At 43.2% G+C, this 23,630-nt stretch overlaps 1 protein-coding gene across 4 annotated transcripts in view; it reads left to right on the top strand.

The window, feature by feature from the left end:
- smpd3 (sphingomyelin phosphodiesterase 3) overlaps positions 1-23,630 on the top strand; it is a 116,123-nt gene that overhangs the window by 77,901 nt on the left and 14,592 nt on the right. For all 4 annotated transcript variants that reach the window (XM_027272473.1, XM_027272472.1, XM_027272471.1 and 1 more), the window contains 4 exons: positions 6,319-7,060; positions 8,943-9,194; positions 9,298-10,246; positions 22,217-22,292. In XM_027272473.1, coding sequence (XP_027128274.1) covers positions 6,759-7,060; positions 8,943-9,194; positions 9,298-10,246; positions 22,217-22,292 — 1,579 coding nt within the window. In that variant the 5' untranslated portion in view covers positions 6,319-6,758. The remainder of the gene's footprint in view (positions 1-6,318; positions 7,061-8,942; positions 9,195-9,297; positions 10,247-22,216; positions 22,293-23,630) is intronic.

The following is a 23,630-nucleotide window of genomic DNA, read 5'->3' as shown; positions in this document are numbered from 1 at the left end:
GGCAGCTTATAGGCCTGTAGCAGCATAACTGAGCCAGCCGTGACTGTAAGCTCTATCACAAAGGACACATACATACATACATGCATGCACTCATCATACAGACGCCTCAGCATGTATGTGAGAGCCAACGCCGTGTCCTGACTGCGCCCGTGTGCTGACAGCCAGCCACACTGGTACAGTTACTAAGTGCATGTGACTCGGTCACCATGACGACAGAACTCAGTGGAGCATGCGGAGGGCAGAGTGACGTCACTGGCCTTTGCATGTGTGTGTGTGTGTGTGTGTGTGTGTGTGAGTACAGTACTGTACATGTGGCATTCGCTGATTTTACTGCAGGTCCTGCAGAAGCTGTTTGAGTACAGTGTGTGTGTGTGTCACTGGAAATACAACTTTTAAATATGTAAATGTGGTACCTAAACATATTTCCATGAGGACGCATGTATGTATGTATCTACGTGGTTGTGAGTCGCCTTGATTAAAAGCGTAAAGAAATGTAACGAGGGGAAGAAGAAAAGGGAGGACGAGAGGATACATGAAGCAGAAACAAAGACGAGAAGAGACAAAAGAGCGACTCTGATGTGAACACTGTTTGATGGTCTTATTTGTCTTATCACTGTTCCCTCTTCATAGACGTCTCAGCTCTTTCTTTCTTTGTGTGTCTGTCTGTGTGTGTGTGTGCACTTGCCGCCCTATCAAACAGTGAACTGGACGGCAGTAACAACAACTGGGGACCGCCAAGCCAACAGGGGTCCAGTGTGTAACATTTAAGGGAACCTAAAAAAATGACAATCATTATGTTTTTATTACTTTAGAGTGAGCCTTTTTATATCTACAGCCATTCCACATAGATCATAAAAACCAACAAGACCACAGGAAAAATGTAAATTGGTGCACGAGTGTACATAATAATATACTCTATATGATTAAAGCCTCAGTTAGGGCGTGTCTGCATGGCATGTACTCTAGCTTCCTCCCACAGTCAAACGTCAGGCAGGTCAGTAGGTTAATTGGTGACTCTAAATTGCCCGTAGGTGTCCATGATGTGACCTGTGATGAGCTGGGATCTGCTCACGTGACCCTGACATGAATTGTTTTCAAAATGACAAGAAACAGACGTCCACACATGGTCAGTGTGCTGTCACAGTCCACTGTTGGTAATGTATGTATGTATGTGTGTTTGTGTGTGTCGCTCAGTGCTCATTCCCTCTGCTACGTAACAAAAGGACGGCATTGGTTTCTGCTCTATTCAACTACTGCGCCACATCGTATTGACAAAAACACTCAGTTCATGGACGCACACAATGGTTTACGCCTCTCATTCATGTACGCACACACACATACTGTACGTCACACACACACACAAACACTATTGATGGACCGTCCTGACTGAAGATGCATTCAGTTTATCCAGACAGACTGCATCGATAAGGGCTGACGGGGGAATATCTGTGTGAAAACTTTAACAAACTACAGCTCCCGAGCTGACACAGTCATTTATCACTCGCTCCCTGGTTGTCGATGTGTTGCGTCTTAATGAGGTTCCCAGTGCAGTGAGGTGTGCATCCTATTAGGTGATGTGCTTGTGTGCGTGATTAGAGCTGTGACGCTGTTCTTCACTGTGTTTCCTGTTTAGACTGTTGCATGCATATTTGAAATATGCATGTATGAAATACGACCAAAATAAGAGATAAGTATTGATAACCCAGCTTTAAAAAATGTATAGAAATAAGAAATATAACTACAAATAGACAAAAATAACAATGTAAAATTAAATTAAGTTGTGAGCACTGAATGGCAGTCGCAGCCTTTTGTTTTATTCTAATAACGTCGTTCATTATGTATGCAAACGAGGAAAAGGTAATTTTCAAGTGTGATTGTTTTTGTCTGATTAGGAGACAGACCTCCCACACTGCTCTTCGATTAAAGCACCACTTGTCAATTTGTGTCCAACGTTGGACGCCAGCTGCGAGTTTTCATGGCTCTGTGATGTAAAACAGGGAGCTCTCTCCTGGGGATTCATTAAGAGCGCGGCCAACAAAACATTATCTATTTTAAAAAGCCACTTAGTTTGTCCTCTGGCATCTCTGAGAACTTAATCGAGAGGGAGTAATGTAGAATTGTAAAAATGTTGCTTGTGCATTTGAACGCCACTGTCGGTTTGCCAATATTTATGTTATTATATCATATTTGAGATCGTTACTGTGGACAGCAAGGCACCTGACAAAAGTGTTGTTATAAACAATAAAAAATAATAATACTAATAAATACAATACAAAAATATAGAGAATAAAGAGAAAAATAAAGCTATACTATAAATAAATTGCTACAGAAGTGCTACAGAATCTTTTCACCTCTCTTATCTCGTGGTTTTGGTTTTTCTGACCCGTAAACTCGCCTCTCATGAGCCTCATTTGGAGCAGCCGTTGTTGCATTGTTCGCCACCTGCCCGGTACATACAAGCGGACAGAAACAAGCAATTAGCAGCTAAAGATGGAGACCAAAACAAGGTTTAACTTTATCTGGTGGTCACAGTTGTGATTCCAAATGAATGCTGACGTTGTGCCGCCTCTGTTCGATAGGTAAACACGTTCACTTTTACAAACGTATAAGGTGCCAAGGATCGGCTGTTAAATACACTTTGTAGTCCATGGAGCACTTTGCGTTGGTTCAGCATGTCGATCAATGGTCCGTAGGTGTAAAGCAGGAAGATCTCCATAATAAGGACGCGACTCCTTGTGGAGGAGTGTTTACCGTGTCTGCGTGGGTGTTTTCCGTGTGCTCCAGCTGCCTCCTACATCCAAAGACATGCAGGTTAATTGGCGACTCTAAATTGCCCGTAGGTGTGAATGGTTGTTGATCTCTATGTGTCAGCCCCGACTTCTCCACGGTGTACTCCGCCTCTTGACCGAAGCCAGCTGAGATCACCTCCAGCCCCCTCCTCGGACCCTGATGAGGAGAACATGTTGAGAACATGTTGACATTGTCCAACGTTCATGAATAACCAGCCTCAGTAAACGCAGTCTTTCTAAACATGAGATAGAAATACAGACACGATGTTTGTCTCCATCAGTCGATGTCTGGTGAAACCTCGGTGGCAGCAGGATTTCAAACAGTCGCTCTAATTAGCACACCTCGTTATAATGCAGCACAACAAAGGACCTCACTGTATGCATGTATATGTCTAAGTCTGCTTGGATATCCTGTGTATGTCTGTGTTTTGGGTTTTTTTGCCACTAAAATGTCTGCTGACATTCTCTTGGATGTCTGTCGTTGTCTATTTCAGTCTCTTCCCATAAACCCGTGTGTTTGGCCATGAATTATGCACTGCTGCGTGTGACAGTTTGCACTTGCTGATATATCAGCTGTGATTGATGTGTTTTTTTCTGTTGTCTGCAATCCCAAAAAGAATGTCTTTACGCCTTTAAACGCTGTAGTTTGTGGGATTTAACACAGCACAATAAAAAGAAGCATCCAATGAACGAAGCCTGGACTGTAATTAAAGGTTCTCTACGCTCTCGTTTGGCGAGCTTCACCCTTACACCACCTGTCAATCATCTTTGTGAGCCGTCTGCCTTGCAATGGCATCCAAGGATGATGGGAAATGTAGCCAGTCTCCTTTTTCTTGTCCCACTGTTTCTCCAAGTCTAACCGGATAGTTACAACCCTCACACTGCTGGCCATGAACAGAACCTGGACATAGTCTCTGTGGTGGCTCTGGTCATCACCATGGAGTGTTGGTGGAGCTGAATGAAGCCTGGTTCCTCAAACAAGCCACCTGTGATGACACCCACCTGTCAATCAAAGCGTCCACGCTCTTAATCCTGCATAACTTTAAGCCTTAATATACCTTTGAATATCGACATCACTTGATGTATTTCTTTTGAATTATCCGCATATTTTCTGCGAAAAAAAAAATAAAACCTTGAGCCCATTTTGACGGGGAAAGGCTGCAAATTGCAGCTTAAATGACAGGCAGCAGTGCAGTAAGTGAATTTGTCTGGATTAGAGCTCATGTAGGGAGGTAAGCCTCCTGTTTGCTCTTTTTTTCTCCCTGCCCAGCTCAGACCTCTGTTTATACTAAATGGTTTCATCGATAAGTGGGTTAAACAGCGCTTTATTAATTACCACAGGTCGTATTCAGTGTCTCAAATATACAGTAACCTCAGTCCGAAGTATGCCACAGACCGCCAGGAGGCCGAGGTAAAAGTGCCTGTCTGTTGACCTGCTAATCTGCCCGACGATCACGCGTCCAGTCAGTAAATTGTTCAGACAGCGCTGTCAGTCAAGCACAACAGTCATGCTAGTCATGCCTGATGGTGAGTCTGCAGGTCACCTCGTCACCGGTCAACCAAGCACGCCCCCCAAAAAAGTCAAACACTAGCAGGCATGAAAGTCAGTCATCGTCCTAAAGCGTCAGCCGCTCTGTCATATCATGAATCACTGCTGTACACAAAGGTTTTGACTCGACACACGAAGATTACTGGGATAAAGGACAGACGTGCTATTCAGAGGATGAGCCTGTCTGACAAAGAAGGCTAAATTTGGAAGAAGATCGTAGACTGTTATTACAAATGAGTCACGTGGAGACGTTCTGTCGGAAAAAAATGAGAAAGAAATTATCGACAAAGTGTCGTCCTCGCTCTGCAGTCGGGCTTTAGTATCGCCTTCAGTCAAAGCTGAGGGTGAAAGAATAGATTGTCAGCTAATCATTCTAAATAAATGCAGCGGTCTTTTGAATTTTACACACTTTACTGAGGTTTGAATGAGTCATTTTAGTACAGTATCTTTACAGTAATGTGTAATTGGAGTACTCGTCTTTGTTGTGCTTCTTGTGCAGCACGTCTCAATTCAAGTACGACCAGAAATAATGATCGCAACATGCGATCACTCCTTCTTCTTCTTCTTCAAATTGCAACATGTGTAGCTTCCTTGGCCGCCATTTTCACAACGCCAGTGCACGCCAAAATGGCGACCAAAGTGTCACCGTGTTGACGTAAAAGCTTGAGGTTGTTGTTTTACGGTTCCCTCGAGGGTGTCTGGGGTTACGCCGAGGTCAACACTCTCTCTGCTGTCGACACGTGCGGATTAATCTCTTCGTTATTTATTCATGCTGGTGGAATTGATTCTCTGTCTTCTGTTGGTATTACAGCCGAGAGATGAGAGAGAGCGTTTAAACAGCAGCGGTTAGCGTTGTATTGATTGCCATTCGTTTTTTTGTGACTCGAGCTTCAGGGAAAGTGTTTAAAACCTCAATTATTAAAATGCGGTAAGAGCGTAATTTCTGTAGCGGGATTGCTTGTATTATCACTTCAGTATCAGCTTGTATCACTACATTTATTATTCGTACACCACCTTGAATTGTTCTGTGTTTCTACAGTAGCCCAGATGAGACAATTGTCGGTTCACCTTGGTTGTGTAACGTTATTCCCTGTTGGTCTCGACTGAAGTTTTTCATTCTAATAAGGAGAGGGTGAGGCAAGGGGGTTGCAATCCACCAAATACTTGACTTAGCCAATAATTCTACACACTGGTCCTTTTTTAAATACCGTAAATAACAGCTGCTTAGTTTGTCTTGTTAATAAATAATTCAGAAACCTTCCACCCACGTAGCCGACAGTTGTTTTCTTTTCAAAACAAAAGTGTTGACAAGCTAGTTTGCTATTATTTCACTGGATACTGAAGATGGCTGAAGTTTTTAAAAGTTTTTAAATGAGTTGTAAAGAAATACGTTGGAATCTACGTTAGCTGATCTGCGTAAAGTCAACGCAGTATTACAGAATCGAGAGGCTCTTTTGTAATGTTACTTCTTCCTGTGCTTTTTTATTCAGAAACAGCAGCGAGGACTATAGCCTCTACACACGGGGCGGCGGCGTAAACCACTACGCTACCGACCGCCATATTTTGCTGTTTTTATGCTTGAATATCAAATAGTAGAAAGAGAAACTGATGAAAAACAGTTGTGTTGTGGAGCATGAATGTTTTATGCTGGGTTTTTTTTATTATTTAGTGTGTTTAGTGTCACATATTTATCTCAGTTAACCAAATGCCATTGAATATTAATGCTTGTTTTTTCGAGATCCAGCATAATAGATCAAATTTCACAATAAAATCCTCTAAACCAAAAGACAGACCACGGCTGTAATTTTCCACCTGTGGGTTCATATTTAACGTGCTTTCACGAATGTACCAGGTTGATTGTGCTCCCAGCATGCTCGAGTCAATCACTGATCTCCTGCCTCTTTTTCTTTCCCTCTCTCTTTGCACCCTTCCTTATTTCCTTCCTCCATCCCTCATATCGATCTACTCACTTCTTTTCAGGTCCTAAGGGGAAACGCTGATGTTTAATGGGCGCCACCTCCCGAGCTCGTTGGACTCCTTGCAATCATAGACCTATCATCAACGGAAAAGCTCTCATCATGGAAACCCCCTGCCTCCAGACGGCGCTCCATCATCCCTCCTGTAGAGGGAGTGTTTGCTGAGGGAGGGGTGGTGAGACTGAGACGAGCTCGCCTGTGAAGATTAAAAAAAAAAACATTTTAAAAATCACCCAAACCATGTAGTGTACCTCTCTCCAAGGAGGGGGGAGGGTCTACACTGAAGTCTGATTTCTTTTTCTATTTATTTCCGTTTATGTAATCTCAGATTTGTGTTCGCTTGTTTTAAAGAGTGTATGTGGGTGTGGACAGAGTGTGTGAGGTGAGGAGAAAGCGACAGAGAGGAAGAAAGAGAGAGAGAGAGAAAGAAAGAAGGTGAAAGAGATGGTCCTCCACATCACCCCGTACTCCAGTGCCTGTTTGCACTTCCTGGACGGCTTGTCATGGAGCCTGGTGTTCCCCTGCTACTGGCTCCTGGACCGGCTCTTGGCCTCCTGCGTGGCCACCTCGCTGGAGAAACGCCAACGCTCCCAGGACCCCTGCTCCTTCCTCACCGTGTGTGTCCTGATCTCGGCGCCCCTTTACCTGCTCCTCCTCCTCGCCTCGCTGCCCTTCGCTCTGCTGGGCTTCATCATCTGGGCTCCCCTGCAGGCCGTCCGCCAGCCGTACCTGTACACATACCGCAGGTTAGTGTGGAGCTTGGTGAGGAGGTGCATCTTCGTCATCATTGTCAACCTCTATCACAAACCTTTGGTGCTTCCATTAAACACTATAGCTTCGACTCCATTATTGTGTTACCTATTTATCCTCCCTTTCAACATCTAATACATCTCAAATGTTTAAATATAATACATCCTGGATGAAATTAGATTTAGGCATCAAAAGCACGTTGAATAAGATTGAGGAAAGACTGGAGGTTCACTTAAATATCAAAATAAATTAGACTTGTGCTTCGCCTTCCTGTTTTTTAACTATGAACTACTGCTACCACCCTTCCTAACCTTAGCCAAGAGCTGCGAGTGGACAAACGTCACCATAAAAAATCTTCTAGCACATTATACAGTGTGCCATCAGGACATCTGCTGAGTTGCTTGGAGAAGCGAGTGCTGTTCTTCCACAGCAAACGGAGCCAAGCACAGTATTTCAAAGTTTGTGGTTGTGGTTGGGAGCCGTTTGTGTGGGTGTTTGGATAACCAAAACACCCACTGAGAACTGGTGAAGCCCGGCAGCTGGAAGCCAGACCAATGAGTGAACTGTTTGATAATGACTCCAAACCTTGTGAACAACTGGCACCGTAGATACAAAATGAAGCATGAATCTGCAACTGCACGACCTGTTTCCCACTTCAAGTTATTCAGGAACTGTAAATTGACAATGATACAGGATGTTTACAGAAGCCGAAGACGACCAAGTGAAAGGTTTATCCAACCCAGCGTTGACGACTGATCACCAACTTCAAACGGTGTCATTTCCAAACTAAACAAAACACTGGCGTATCTTAACTCCTATTTGAAATGTTATCTGTGTTCGTTACCTCTGCTGCCCCAACATGAATGTAGTGATGGATTATTGGATTTCACTGGCACCACCTGTTTTCATAACACAAGATCAAGGATCAAGAATGTACTGAGCGCATGAGCAAGAAGCAGAAAGACAATAGAAAACTCTCTAGATATGCATAAAGCTTCTCAAACAAGCCCATATTATTTATCATGTTTTAATTATTATGATTATTCAATTAAAACAAGTGATTTTTTTTTTTCTGCTACATTTCACAACAACCAGAATATGTCTGCACAGTATGTGGGGAACTTGATGGAGCTTCACAACTAATTTCAGTAACTGCAGGAGCTGAATTATCAGACTTTGAACTAATAAGACAGGCTATTAATGTTATGTTGAATATTTAGCAGACCCAAAGTGCAAGCCAGAAACCTAGAACAGGTTGAACAGTTTGTTGATAACCAGAGGGAACCAATGAAGGTGGCTGCCAGACCAAGAGATTGTTCCAAAATTACAAATAGTTGTTTTTATACTCAAACGTGCATTTCTATGCTGATGATACAGTTGTTTACCGCAGTGCCTCAGACCACTTGCAGTGCTTTTAATATTGTACATTACACCTCATCTCAACTAAACCAAGCTCATGTTATCTAATGCCAAGAGTATGCCACAGAGTATCTGTGTCTGTGATCCCTTCTTGAAGGTTTTTGAACTCCTATGAACAGGAATTCAGATTAACGTTTCTCTTTTGGAAAGAAATGGTGTTTTTTCCTTTTATTATAAAAAAGACACTTGTTGCTGGCAGGTTTTTACCAATATTGGATTATGGGGATTATTTATACATGCATAATCGTCAATGTCAGACTAGAACATATTACAGAAAGTTATAAAACCCCATGATCTGATTTCTTTGAATGCTTCTAAATTCTTATAACCTAACCCTCGACACGAAGTCAGTGTTTTCCAAAATGTCAGACTATTCTTTTAATCTATTTTGAGTGGTATTTAGGTGTCATCAGAGATTCTGTTTTGACCTTTCGTTTCGTCTCATTTTACCTTTTGCAGACCAGACAAGAACCAGGCCGAGCAGGGCCAGGCTGGACCAGGAGGTGTCGGGACTGGGGAATGGAGACCACAAGGCAGAAGCTTCTGTTTCGCCAGTGCCAATGTATGCCTGCTGCCTGACTCCCTGGCCAGGTTCAACAACCTGTCAGACACCCACAGGAGAGCCCGGGAGGTGGGGAAGAGGATCCGCAATGGTGCCAGTCGGCCTCAGATTAAAATCTACATCGACTCACCTACCAACACTTCCATCAGGTGAGGAGAGTCTGCTCCTGGGCTCCTTCTGCTTGTGTCCGTAGTAAAATATTATATTCTTCTACATTATTCTAAACATCTTTCTTTCTGCTCCATTCATCAGTGCGGCATCCTTCAGCAGCCTTGCTACAGGTTTTCGACGTACCTCCTCTCTGGACCAGCGTCCAGATCAAACACACACCACCAACGGCCCAGCCGACGGCGAGACCGAACCCCTCACTGAGTGCCCGATACACCCCTCAGGTGCCATCGACTGCCCCGTTCATCCCCCTGCAGGAGACCAGGGCTCTTCTGAATGCCCCCTTCATTCAGACACTACAGCAGACTGCCCCCTCCACTCTGCAGGGACTAACGGCAGCTCAGACTGTCCCGTTCACACCTCAGGGGAGGCTTCGGACTGCCCCATGCATTCCACGGGGGCTCAGAATGGCCAAGGCCATCATGACTGTCCCATGCACGGGGACGGGACCCAGGTAAAACCATCCCCAGACTGTCCACTTCACACCTCAGGGGTTCAAATCAGCATCAGCGCCCCAGAACCGGACCCCCAGGAGGACGAGGCCGAAACAGGGAACCATCGGCCCGGGGAGCAAGCAGGGGGCGACACAGGCAGCATGACTGCCTCCAGGGAATCCCTCGCTCGTTACCATGGAAGCGACGGCGGTGTTGGGATATCCTCCAACAATACCTTGTCCCACGTCCCTCGCACGTCGATCTTTAAGCGCCCTGGACGTAAACGTCGCCACGGAGATGAGACGTTCGACCATGAGATCTCTGCCTTTTTCCCTGCCAATTTGGATTTCCTGGCGCTGCAGGAAGTGTTCGACCACGGATCGACGACTAGACTGCGGCGGCAGTTGCATCGCTACTTCCCCTACGTGCTGAGTGATGTCGGGCGGTACGGCTGGAAAGGATGCTGCTCAAGGTTCAAATTCCTGAACAGTGGACTGATGCTGGCCAGTCGATACCCAATCCTGGACGCACGGTACGAGTGTTACCCCAACGGGAGAGGGGAGGATGCACTGGCAGCCAAGGGGGCGCTGTTTGCCAAGGTGAGAAACTTTCTTACTGATGCACAAAATCCATAAAACCCAACCGAGGACCTGTCGTTTTTCTTGCATGATAGATCAGCCTTCTTGAAGAACTGTCTGCAAGAAAGCGAATTAGCCCAACTATTCCTTTAAAGAATGAGTGCCACACTAATCTCAAAAGCAATAAAAGACAGAGCTCTGCAACATTTTCAAACGACAAAATCCTTCATCCTTCACCTTCATGAAAAAATTGTGCTCCAACATTGTTCCACAAATTACTTTCTGAGTTGTCGTCGTCCAGCATAGAAAGCAGTTTCACATCACGAACATTATGAACTATCATGTATCTTTAGACAGTGAAGCACTGCATGAGATGACTTTGACGTCTTACTGTTTTCCGGTTTCCTTTTTTGAAATCAGAAAGTTTTTCTCTTCATATTTTTGCGGATGTAGCAGGGAAATTTTTCATAATTTGATCTCAAACTGAGCTGCTAAATTAAAACTAAATGTCACTCCTGCAGTAGAAGTGTATCTCATGCTCTGATCGCTGCTTGGTGTCGTCTGAAGCCCCCAAAACTCATCCTGTCATCTCTGACGCCTCTATCTGGAACTTTGGCAAGGCAGTAATTGAATCTGCCCGTTAGGTCTATTTATACTAAATTATCTTATTATAAATTTGTGAAAAAGAGAGTGTGTGAGTGTGAAAGAGAGTGTGAAAAGGGCTGGAGAGTCAGACTTGACCTGCCAGCTGTCTGTATTAATTAGCGTAGATAGTATAGCAAAGGCATCATATCACCAAACATTTCTCACCACTGGCATTCTTCATTTTATAACCCGTTCGTGTAAATAATGCCGCCCGGTGCGTGTTCGCTGCACTGATGCCACAACTTTGAAGCGATGGAGCATCTGTAGATTACAGACAGTACTTTGTAAATACACTTACACCCACGTCCATTCACACATTATGTCTGTCATTGTGGTGAGTGCACGCACCGCAAGTAATTACACAACACTCACAACCTCTCCACATCTCCCGCTGCTGTGCGGAAAGAGCAGAAATAAATACACAAAATGACATTGTCGTCATCTGTGTTCACAGACTTCAGCGTTCAATGTCACGTGTGTGTTTATATAATAATACAGTAATGCGATTGGGCAGAGTTCTGTTTGGAGCCATAACTAATGATCTTATTCATTTCTGATGAATTTATGAATTATTAAATCATTAAATTCAGTTGATAAAATGTACAAAAATAATGAAAATGGCCGTCAGAGTCTGAAATCTGAATCTGAAAACAACTTTCACAGTGACACATCCTCTGGGAAACAAGAATATTTGTAGCAAATTTAATGGCCACCCATCTCATAGTTGTATTTCAGTCCGGACCAGAGTGGCGGACTGACAGTCAGACAGCTCCGGCGGCGTCAGAAGACAGTGTGATGTTGTCGGTCTGTTGAGTAGTGGGACGTTTTTGCTGTTGTTAGAACGCGTTGACTGCCAAAGTTATTATTAATGGAGACTTAAGAGAGTAACTGACGAGCTTCCTGTCATGTTCCCGTCAGAAGTAATGTCTGAGTCCATTAGGCACTCCCGTGTACATGTGGCAAGACATGTAGCCTTAATGCATAGTGGAGGTACTTTTACACAACCACAGGAAGCAGGATTCTACCAGTGTGCTAATGTGGGTGCAGATTTCTATAGTGTGCTCCTGTCTGAGTTTAATTCATGCCTCCTTTAAACTGCAGTCCTTTTTTTATTATTATTATTCTGTATCATGGAAAACACAAAGAGTTCCCCCCCGGAGAGAGAAGACGCAGTAGTGCTCGGCGTAAGCCTCATAAAGACAACGTGCAATGAATCAACGATGAAGCAGTGTGTGTGTATGTCCTATTGTGTGTGTATGCCCCTGTGATGAGTGTTGACAGTGTGTGTGAGTTCATTAATCAGCCGCGTACTGTGAATGCCAGGATGCGAGTCTGGATCTGATCCAGTTCCTGCTGGGAAGGATCCGCTTTTTATGTGACCTGATGCCGACGGCGAGTATACCTGTACGCGCGTTTGTCGCCCTCACATGTACCAGATCTAATAAAAAAGAAACAGTCCATCACAGCTTGCATGCTGACAGTCTCATCCTGTTAGCCACGCTGCCCGCCGACTGTCGCCGCAGCGTACGAGCTGGCCTTAACATCTTTATTTCAGCGCCTCCTTGTATACGAGGTCGGTCCAGGTCACCCAGGCGAGCTGGCTGTCGGCCAGCTGGCAGGTAGATGTCTCAATGCGAGCTGCTTATACTCCCAGCTGACAGCCAAACAATGTTAAAATGATTCTCCTTACTGCCAGGAAAACTGTTATTTGGACTGCAGCATGATGGATACGTCTGCAGCTCAGCGCAGTCTTTACGCTGACCTCACACCACAACCACAACGTTTGTCAGGTTTTCAGTAGAAAGTCTTGGTGTTGTGTGCGTTGGTGTAAGGTGTTCTGTTTTCACATTTGCCACAGCTGTTGCATGTGTGTGTTGTTACCAATGACAGTATAAAGAATGGACAAGAGCATGGGTGACATCACCTACAGGTTGAGCGGGTCGTCCACTAATCAGATGGATCGGTGGTCAAACCCCGGCTCCTCCAGTCTGCAGGTCAAGATACTGAACCCCAAAGGCTGCACCTTGCCTGGCAGCTAATGCCATCAGTGCATGAATGTGTGTGAATGAGTACCATGTACCATTTAAAATGCCTAGCATAGGCTGCTGCCATGTTGGCAAAGATGTGGGTCATTGGTGGACCTGACAGGAGCACGACAGGAGAGGTGGGATCCCCAAAATCCAAAGTTCAGCACCGATCCAAGGATCTTGTTATGGGATACGAGGGTGTCATCCTGGAGTTTCCTTTTTTTTATTAACCTGGTTAAGTGGTGGAAGGTTGGGGGCAGCTCCAGACCCTCAGGAGTTGGTTTAGATACTTTAGATAGACGTTGTGGGGGGCAGCATGGTGCAGTGGTTAGCACTGTCGCCTCACTGCAAGAAGGTTCAAAACCTTGGCTGGGGTCTTTCTTGGTCTGTCTTCATGGAGTTGCATATGCTCCAGCTTCCTCCCACAGTCCAAAGACCGTGTGAATGTAAGTGTGAATGGTTGGGACAGGCTTCAGGCTCTGATGAGGATAAATATTTACAGATAATGGATGGATGGATGGATATTGCTGGTTGTGGATCTGTTCATGAATTCGGTTTGATGCCACCACAAACACGTCTTCATGCTTCAGCGATTTCGTGAGTTTGAACAGCATTGATATCAAACACAATTCAAATGGACATTTTTAAAAGCCATTTATTTTGTGCGCCATGCTCTCAGCGATGAAGGACTTTTTATTTCTGATAACTGTAGCTCTGTTCTGACGCGTGTTTTGTCGTTCTCGTCAATGGAACATCGTTCATCCTTAGCCGCTCTTTCTAACCACGTTTCCCAGCCAGCTGCAGGCTTTCATGCCCGCCCTTCATCCTCCATCCTCCCTCCTCCAGACGTCTTGGCCGCCTTCCAAGGCAGCATCTAGATGTGAACTCTCGCTTCCCCTCTGAGAACCTTTGGTCATTCTCGCTCATTACTACTTGACGCGCCGGCTCGCTTTGCTGCCAGATGGGATGCATCTCATTAGAAAGCAGTTCATTTGATGTACCTGATGTTCATGCTGCATTTGTGTTTGCAGCCACCAGACACAGTGTGTGTTCTTTCATATCAAACGCAAACAAGGATTCTCAGTCAGGAGTCATGGTTAGAGTGAAGATCCTTAAAAGTCTTCCTTTTTCTGCGCTGTTCGGTGCTAAGCATTCATTACTGTGGTGCTTGTGGTCAGTCGGAACATTGTGGGTGATACTGTAACATCATCTTCCTTTCTTTGTCTGTTCAACCGTTGTAGCTATAAATTCACCAAACAGCTCATCAAAGGCAGACTACATCCATGTATAGCTTACTGTGGAAGCTTCACAAGGGCTGAGATGTATAGAGCAGAACCACGTGTATGCACAGCTTCATAAACATCATAGTCTTGAACCTGCACACAGTTTTTCAAAGGATAATCTACAATCTGAAATCTGCATATGAATGCAGAATCTGTAGGGCCTTGAAACAGTCTATGTGGAGAGCCAAAGAAACCAAATGCATTGGCCAGAATACAATCTGGGAACTCACTGACTAAATTATCTACATCCATATGCAGATATCTTTTAATAAGGATTGGTAGAAAGGTTTCTTTGTCATCGTTTTTGCTTATTAAGTTGCTAAACGTCCATTTGAACTCTGGCACGTTCGACTAACTTTGCTTAATTCCATATCAATGCAGTTCAAACTTGAAGCATGAAGACAGAAATCAGAAATCATCGTCCGATCGGTCGTAATACTATCTGCAACGTAATACTAATAATTGAGCTTTGGCGTAAGAATACATAAATTCTACAGTTCAGGCGGTGTAGCACCAAAGGAAATCTTGTCTGATGGCAAGGTAAAGAGGTTTGACTTAAAGTTGTCTCAGTTAATTGAGACTTGCACTTGTTTCAGCTGACTCAAGTCTTTAATTTAACTGGTCTCAATTACCGTGAGGCTTAACTTAAACTTGTTTCAGTTGAGTTAGAATTTGGCTTGTTTTGGCAAATTAAAGACTTGGACGTGTGTTGACTGACCCAAGACTTGAAGTTAACTTATTGACTCTCAACTTAACTTGAGCTTGTCTAAAGCTGACTCAAGTCTTGAACTGAACTGGTCTCAATTAACTTGAGGCTTAACTTAAACTTGTCTTAACTGATTCATGATTTGACCTAAGGTTGCCTCGATTGTCTTGAGACTTGTTCCAGCTGTTTGACTCTGTGATATACAGAATGTGACGGATAGGATATGTGAAATGGATTCACTAGAGTGTACACTTAAACAGATTTTATATGTCTGAAACTCGTTTCTCTGCTGACCCCGTCGACAGCAGTGCTTTGCTCTACTTCCATCTTCCATCCTGGGACTTCAAGTGGGCTAAGAGGCGAAGAAGTACCTCATCCAACTCCACTTGAAAAAACTATCCCTTTAACCATGTGTTTAATTACCTAATTAAAGCTTAACTTTAACTTTCCTGATCAGATGTGGACATGGACAGATATGTAGAAAGGGACATTTAAATGCACTGTCACAGTTTTGCATATTTCGGTCAGAGAATGTCCTAATTTCTCTGTCAATGTAACACGTTGATAGGTTTTTATGATGTGTTTTATGATGACAGTCATTTTATTTCAATTTGGGTCACTCTGTGTTCGAGTGTCTAGCACATGATTTATGTTTATTGTTACAACGAACAAGCAATGAACAATGAATTCAGCCTCTAGCAAATGTAACTCAGGGCAGACACACACACACACACATTCTCATAATTTCCCCACGGATGTATTTACCTGGAGAGCAACAGCAGGTCAGCAACATAAATCCGAATTGTCTCTTGTGGAGAAGTGACGCACTAGAAAAAGAGAGCGAGAGGGAGGAAAGGGAGAGTGAGGCAGAGATAGGATATTAATTAAAAAATGTCTCCCTAAAGAGAGAGCCATCTCTGGCTCCGTAATTAAAGCTTTTCAGTCTCAACATTTATCCCCTCTTATAATTATTTCAAACTACTAAGTGCACGGTTCAAGAGTCGTGTGCATGTGTGTGTGTGTGTTTGTCCCTGTGTAAATACACTGTTTGAATGCATTCCCAGGGATTAGGCTTCAAACAGGGGCAAATCTAGATTGGAAAGAATGGAAATCAATGGGCGAATTCCCCAAATCACAGCTGGCCTTTAATGACCAAAAGGACCTCTAGTCCCTACCGAGGTCAACTCAATTTATTGACGCAAATTGCTTTCCTATTCAGGGCCAAAGGGATTTCAATCTGTTTCTCAATGCAACACTTAATCGAGCACTGATCGGGGTGACGGTGCACAACAAAGGGCTCGCCTCTGTCAGACCGTCTATTCTTCTCTTCTGTTTATGTTTGAAATGCTTTTGTCTTTTTGTTGATAAAGACCAAGAATCCATGGTTCATAATCAGTTTTGTTCGTACGGTTTCTTTGTGGTCCAATGCTGACTACGTGATAGAGCAGAGCTACAGACTTGAGACTCGACTTGAGTCAGTAAGTGATAAGAATAAGGACTTAAGTCATCGTGATTCAGAAACTGAAAAGAAACTGGCTTGACTTAAGACTTAATCACTTGGCTCAAAGCTTCTAATTGACTTATTTTGATTGACTTGAGACTCCAGTTGGACTTTCTTGATACAACATGGACTTATCTAAAGTCAACATTTGACTTGTGTTGACTGACCCAAGACTTAAACTTAGTGATCCTCAACCTGACATGAGTTCGTCTTAATTGACTTGTGACTATTGACTTGAGACTTGAGTTTGTTTTATCTAACTTGTAACTTGAACTGAACCAGTCTCAACTGATTGGACTTTACCTAAACTTGTGTTAACTGACTCATGACCTGACTTAAAGACTTGAACTGACCCAAAAGACTGGGGAACTGTACCATAATGCAGTTGTGTTGTCTTAAACTTGCCTTGAGACTTGGACTTGTTTCCGCTGACTTGTAACTTGGGTATGAGCTTGTCTCAACTGACTCATGTCTTGAATAGTACTGGTCACAACTGACTTGAGACTCTTGGTTGACTTGACTCAACTTTTGACTTGAACCTGTCTTGATTGACTAAAGACTTCGACTTGTGTTGGCTGACCCAAGACTTGATTTAAACTTAGTGATCCTCAACTTGGCATGAACTCGTCTCACCTGACTCAAACCTTGATTTAAACTGGTCTTGTCTCAATTGACTTGACACTTGAACTTGTCTCAACTATATTGGACAATATTTAAATATGTCTAGATTTTCTCGAGACGTGACATGGACTTTAAACTGTGATATACACAGTGTAAGGCATAGGAGCTGTCCTATTGGTGAAATCGACTCAGCCTTGAGGAAGAACTGAAATATTCATTCAACTTGAACATTCTTCAAGTTGAGTAACAACTTGTCTGACACAGTAAAGTCAAGGCCAGTCAGCTACAGGCAGGAACCTCGGTAAATCTTTAGCTCTCTATAGGACTTACAGCAACAAAACGCCCTTTAAACTACTCTACATTCCCTAAAGATAACACTGCTGCCAAGCTTACAAAGAGAAGACTGAAATATAACAAAACCAGTTAACTCATCTGTCATCCTGCTGCTTTCACGACAATGTGGCTGCTCGTTTTTTGTTTTTTTTCCTAACCGAAGCGATCAAACTCATGTGAGTAATGCAAGGTGAAATCTCAGCTCACTCCTCGCCTGATGGTGAAGTTAAGGTGATTAGTTACAGCAGCCTTGGATGTTTCATAATTAGGCTTTTAGAGCTCAGCTCGGTTTGGTCGGCTTCCAGCGTGAAATTGTCTCTCACGGCGCATTTCAGTTCTGTCTCGACTCCCCGTAATGAGGGAAAGTTCTTGCATCTTGTATCCCAACGTTCTGACTCATTTTCTGACTTATTTTTTAAAGAAACGCGGTTAATTTAATTTCATATACATTTTTACTCGCACACCGCCTCAGTGTGAGAGCGCCTTCAATTCATTTCAGCATAAATTGCTTCCAGTCGAAGCTTTTCTTCGTCACTACACAGAACTCCAATTAGCGTCGGCGTCATTTGAACTTTATCTCCCCGACAGACAATATCAACACATTCAAAGTCCACGCTTTCTTGTATGCATGAGTGTGTGCACACAGTTACACACATACTGTATGAATCCGCTCAGGCTTCTTTGTCAGTTTCAGCATGTACACACACACACATGCACACCTATTGAAGCATAGATAAGCCTCTGAAATATTAATGCAGATAGAGAGAAGAACAGAGGTAAAGAAAGAAAGAGGGAGCGACACAAAGGGAAAGAATGAGGACGAGAATGAGATGAAACTTTAATGATCCCTGTGGTGAAATGTACTCAAACCTAGAAATAAAAGAGCGTTTAAGGTCATTTAATAGTAAAGAATTTGCTTTAAAGGGACATTATGTAGAAGTCAGCCAGCTGTACTCGAGTATTTATTCTGATTAGATTACTTATGATCAAAAACTAGCGAGTCGACGACTTCAAACATCAAGCGAGGTCAACTCTTCGCTCTCTTCTCCTCTGCCGTTATGTCCGTAGAGGCTGCTGAGCCTAGCTCCGGTTCTGGCACGACACTGGCTCTACTCTCTAAACACCTGTTGGTACAAACACACTGTAACAGCCCGGCTAACAGACTGAGCTAACAGCAGCTGCAGTTTACTTCACTGTCCGTCAGGAAACTCTGTAAATCACATCGAACTATCCCTTTAACTGTGGAAAATTCACATTTATTTATATGGAAATGTGGAAAATAAAGGTCTCTGGTGTCAGCGGACCAACACAGTCTCACAAACTTTCATCGACTAACATCTTATGCAACATTATTAGAAAAGTTAATGTACCATCTGATAGGGCATTTAACAAAATTAGACTTATTTTTTTCCGTCTTCTGGCCAACCCCTTCTCACGAAACGCTCGTTCCATTAAGAGTAATTGAATCAGTGCCTCAAATCTTCGGAGGGAAATGTATGGCCTTTGCTGTAAGGTGTATTTACTGTACTCCGGTCTACAACGTGAGCTTTGTGTTTGGTACTAAAGTCAAACTAATTAAGCTAATGCTTTATTGTGGTTTTCCGCACAGATACCAAGCCAAAACAGCCATCCCATTATTGGCAATCAGTTTCCATTTGTTTAAATGAAAATCCTCCAGTGCTTTAACACTGTGGAGAGATAAATGCCTCTTTCTTTCTTCGTTATAGCAGGGACGAATCGATCCTAAATTATGGACATTCGTTTGTCTAACGAGCATGTTTTTTTAAGTGAGAAGAGACCTTAAGCGATTAAAAATCATAGTAATTAGATAGATTTACAACCTCAGTTTGACCATCAGTTGATGAATACAACCCTGATTCCAAACAATAACATAGTTAAAATCAGGATGCAATGACTCACAGATCCTTTCTGACCTTAATTAAATATAGCTCAAAGATATTTTATGTTCAAAATGATCAAATAAACACTCATCCTGGATTTGATGATGTTGGGATGAGGGCAACTGAAGACTAGTGTGGCTAAGACTAAGTTTGAAGATGATGATCGTCCTCGAAATGCTCAGACGTTCACATCAAGCTTTGGATGAGGTTCACCACTTTGTCAACACACGGTTTAAATGAATTTATGGATTTCACCATCTACAGTCAAGAATATCATTCAAAGATTCAAAGAATCCAGAGAAGTTATGTTTTATAAAACGTCCCAACTCATTCGGAATCAGGGTTGTAAAATGTTTAATGGGCAAATCTTTGACAAAGAAATTCCTCATTTGTTAGAAGAAAAAAAAAGTATTTTGAAAGTGTATTTTGTTTGTGAAGCAGCAACTTCCATGCCTGAGAAATGAAGCCAAAATGCCAAAAACTGCAGTTCCTCTAACACCCACTTGAGGCTGGCTCCAGAAGTGAGTCAGTCTCCATAAGTCCCCATGTTCAAAACTTCACAGCAGAAATAAACATGTTTACAGCCTGGTACAAAAAACAGTTTTGGTCTCTGTAGCTAATTTCCCCGTTCATGACAACTGTACTGAGGGTGAATTTATATACAACTCACCTGTTCACATTATATTAAGGCTTAAAGTTATGCAGGATTAAGAGCGTGGACGCTTTGATTGACAGGTAGGCGTGGTTACAGATGACTTGTCAGAGTAACCAGGATTTTTACAGAGTGACCACACTGAGCTTCACAACCTGTGGGTGACGTCACGCGTTCAGCGTTCTATCTTTAAACCGGCAGCGGTCGCCATGGCTTGAGAGGACATGCACAACTGCACATAAAAAAAAGGGCCAGCTGTTCTCCTGTTAAATACAGAAAAATAAAAAAGCCTATTTTTGTTTGTTTGTGGAGGATTATTCCGAACAAATAAACCTTCCCAGACAGCGAGCTTTTAAAATATAAAAAGCTTTCTTTAACTGACAGAGCAGCTCGCTGCGTTACTATTGTTACAACTAGTGACAGCCTTTATATATATGCAGTATGTATATATATATATATATAGATTGTTGTTTAGAGGAACATTGATGCTTGACTCTGTGAAATCCCCCCTTGGTTTTCAGGTTATATTAAGAGCAGTTTACCTCGTCCTGCCTGTCTCTAACAGTCTGTCTTGTTATAGATCTCCTCCACCCAGACGCCTCTCCACTTTAAACTAACCACCCCACAATCACCGTCTCCATTTCTCTTTGCAACCCTTTATTCCTCCTCCTCCTCCTCCTCCTCCTCGTCCTCGTCCTCTTCAGTCTGCATCCTCCCACCGGCTCTTCAGCGCTGCCAGCCTTCGGCCTCGCTCCTGTTTCCGCGTTGTTGCTGAAGGACTTCTCAGCACCGATGCTAAAGGTGTCTGATTAACTCTTGAACGGCGTTCAAGTTATTGCAGCTTGGCTCGCACTCCGCCGCTCTGGGATTGGTGAAATCGAGGTCGAGGAAGAAGCACTGAAAAATGTATAAAGTGTTGGAGGACATGTTGGTCTGCGGCAGCTTTAACATCGCTCACTCCTTTCAAAGAACGAGCCAAAACAAACAGTAGTTTCTCATCTTCCACTCATCACTTCACTTGGTTTTGTTGATCACAGTCCTCCCTGAAGGTGTAAACTTCAGTTCAGACAGATCGTCTTTCAGCTTCTTGATGGAGCCGAATGAAAAATACCAGCAGTTGCTGCAGATTGTTTTAGTGTAGAAGACTTTTTGTTTAGCCGACATATTTTTTCCTGCTGATAAAAAATGTTCCCAGCTCCTGAGACCACGGCGGACGATTCATAATGCAGTGTAGAATGTCACGACTGTAAATGTCAGGAGGGCTAATGCAACATTTTCCTCCTTCAATTAATAATAAACAACATTTCTATGGTGGAAATTTTGCTGCTTAATACTTAATAATTCGTCAGCGGTTGTTGGGAACTGTTTGGAGACGTACTCGGTGGATGACTGGATGAACCATGTGTCTGTGACCGTGTCTCCATGGTGAACTTCAACCAGTCGTACCCAAAATCGGCAACCTCCAATGTGGAATTGCCAAAACCTGCAGTTCCTCAAACGTCCACTTGAGGCTGGCTCCAGAATTGAGTCAATCTCCAAGTTCAAATGTTCAATTTAATTTAAAAATACTTTTATGCTATACTTGTTCTGTGTGTGCTCAGAAAGAAAACAAATTAGACACAAGATCTCATCATTAATTAAAAATTAAATAGTTTTGATCGAATTATCTTCTAATTATTGATCTTAATTACAAGGTAACTATTTCGTAATTAAGGAATGAGGATCTTGTAATTATGGGAACGTTATGTCATGTTTACAATCGTAATAATAATTGAGTTACAGTAATTATGGGATATATTCCATTTTTATCTCATAGTGATGACGTTATTGTTATTTATGTCTTTATTATATTATATTATTAATATGATGATGATCGGGCAGCAGTAGTTCAGTTTGTAGAGACTACAGACTGGACTGTTCCAGTTCACCTCCTGGACACGGCAGAGGTGCCCTTGAGCAAGGTAGCGAACCCCTAACTGCCTCCAGGGCAGGATTAAGGATTTCATCGTTTCAAAATATGCATCTTTTAGTTTTGAAAATAATTAAATACTTATTAAATCAGGGAAATATCATAATATCGATGGCCCTGTGAAAGTTTTCTTATAACTACGTGTATCAGTTTGTGCTAATTATGAGAATTACATTATAATTTTTTGAATTTTTCGCTCATGTTTTTCGTTTCACCGCTCTGCTCTTATTAAATTACGTCTCTAACGACTCACCGGGATCAGTAAAGTTTCACCTCGCGTGTACGATACCTGACGTGTTTTTGACGTTAAATGATCTCTGATGTCGTGTTTGTTGTGTCCTCCTCCTCTGCAGGTTCACGTGGGCACCTCCCATCAGGAGCAAAGGGTTGTGGGATATCTCACGTGCACGCACCTCCACGCCATAGAAGGTACGGTTACATGTTCAAACACACACACACACACACACACACACACACACACACACACACACACACACACACACATCTGTCATTAACTTTTGAGATAAAAGTTGAGAAGTGTGTGTGTGTGTGTGTGTGTGTGTCGCCAGACAGCTACAACCATCCAGTGTGTGTGTGTGTGTGTGTGTGTGTGTGTGTGTGTGTGTGTCCAGATTTCCAGATAAATGGGCGCATCAAAACCCCTGCGTGCCTCCTCCTGCTGTTCCCATGGAGACTGGCTCAAGCTGTTTAAGGCGTCACAGCCCTATTTAAAGCCTCCGGTCGATGCCTCCCTCATTTTTTACCAAAGACACGTCCCCCCCCCCCCCCCCCACTCTTCGCCCTGCTATTCTGGGCTCCTCCTACGCTTCTCGCAGGTCTAAATATAGCAGCGCCGGGGCTGTTTCTAAAGATACATCAAACATAAAGCCTTTGGGGGGAGGGAGGGAGGTGATGTTGGGGTATGACAGAGAGAGGACGGGGAGGAACGAAGGGGGGGGAGGAGGAGAGACCTGATTCTTCTTCTTCTTCTTCTCTGAGAGGAACGAGTTGTATTTGTGCAATCTTTCCTGCAGAGATGCACGACGCAGTGTGATCGACTTACTGAACTTAACGCAGCACCGACTGTCACTACTCTGATTTGTCTTTCTGTATCTCTGTGTGCTGTTTCTGCTCATACACACCTGCCATGCCAGCTCTCAGGTGTGTGAAAGGGGTTAAGGTCGACTGTGTGCTGGGAGTGGCATCAGTTTTTACAGTATTTTAAATTAAGTAAATAAGTAATTATTCCCCACAGTGTGGCAGAAAACGGCACATTGCAGCTCCAGTGTAATTTATTACAGTGTGCAACCGACTTGATATCAAACATAAACATCTTTTATGATAAAGGCTTTTAAAATCACTGATTTTCCTGTGACACGCCAACCAAACAAGCACGTCATGTTAAGCCATGACTGTGAAGTGAAGAGCCATAAACTGCAGTTCCTCTAACGTCCACTTGAGGCTGGCTCCAGAAGTCTCTCCATAAGTCCCCATGTTAAAAACTTCACAGCAGAAATAAACATGTTTACAGCCTGGTACAAAAAACAGTTTTGGTCTCTGTAGCTAATTTCCCGGTTCATGACAACTGTACTGAGGGTGAATTTATATACAACTCACCTGTTCACATTATATTAAGGCTTAAAGTTATGCAGGATTTTTACAGATTTGCAGCTGTAGTTTTTAATGTCAGTGTCCATGATCACCAGAATCTGTCCCACTGACGCTGTATTCAAAGACGCCGTGGCAGCAGGTTGAACTTAAAGTTTC

This window comes from Larimichthys crocea, chromosome XX (genome assembly GCF_000972845.2).
Source record: "Larimichthys crocea isolate SSNF chromosome XX, L_crocea_2.0, whole genome shotgun sequence".
NCBI classification, from domain to species: Eukaryota; Metazoa; Chordata; class Actinopteri; family Sciaenidae; genus Larimichthys; species Larimichthys crocea.
The sequence above is the reverse complement of the archived record's forward strand: the minus strand, read 5'-3'. Positions and strand labels throughout refer to the sequence as shown.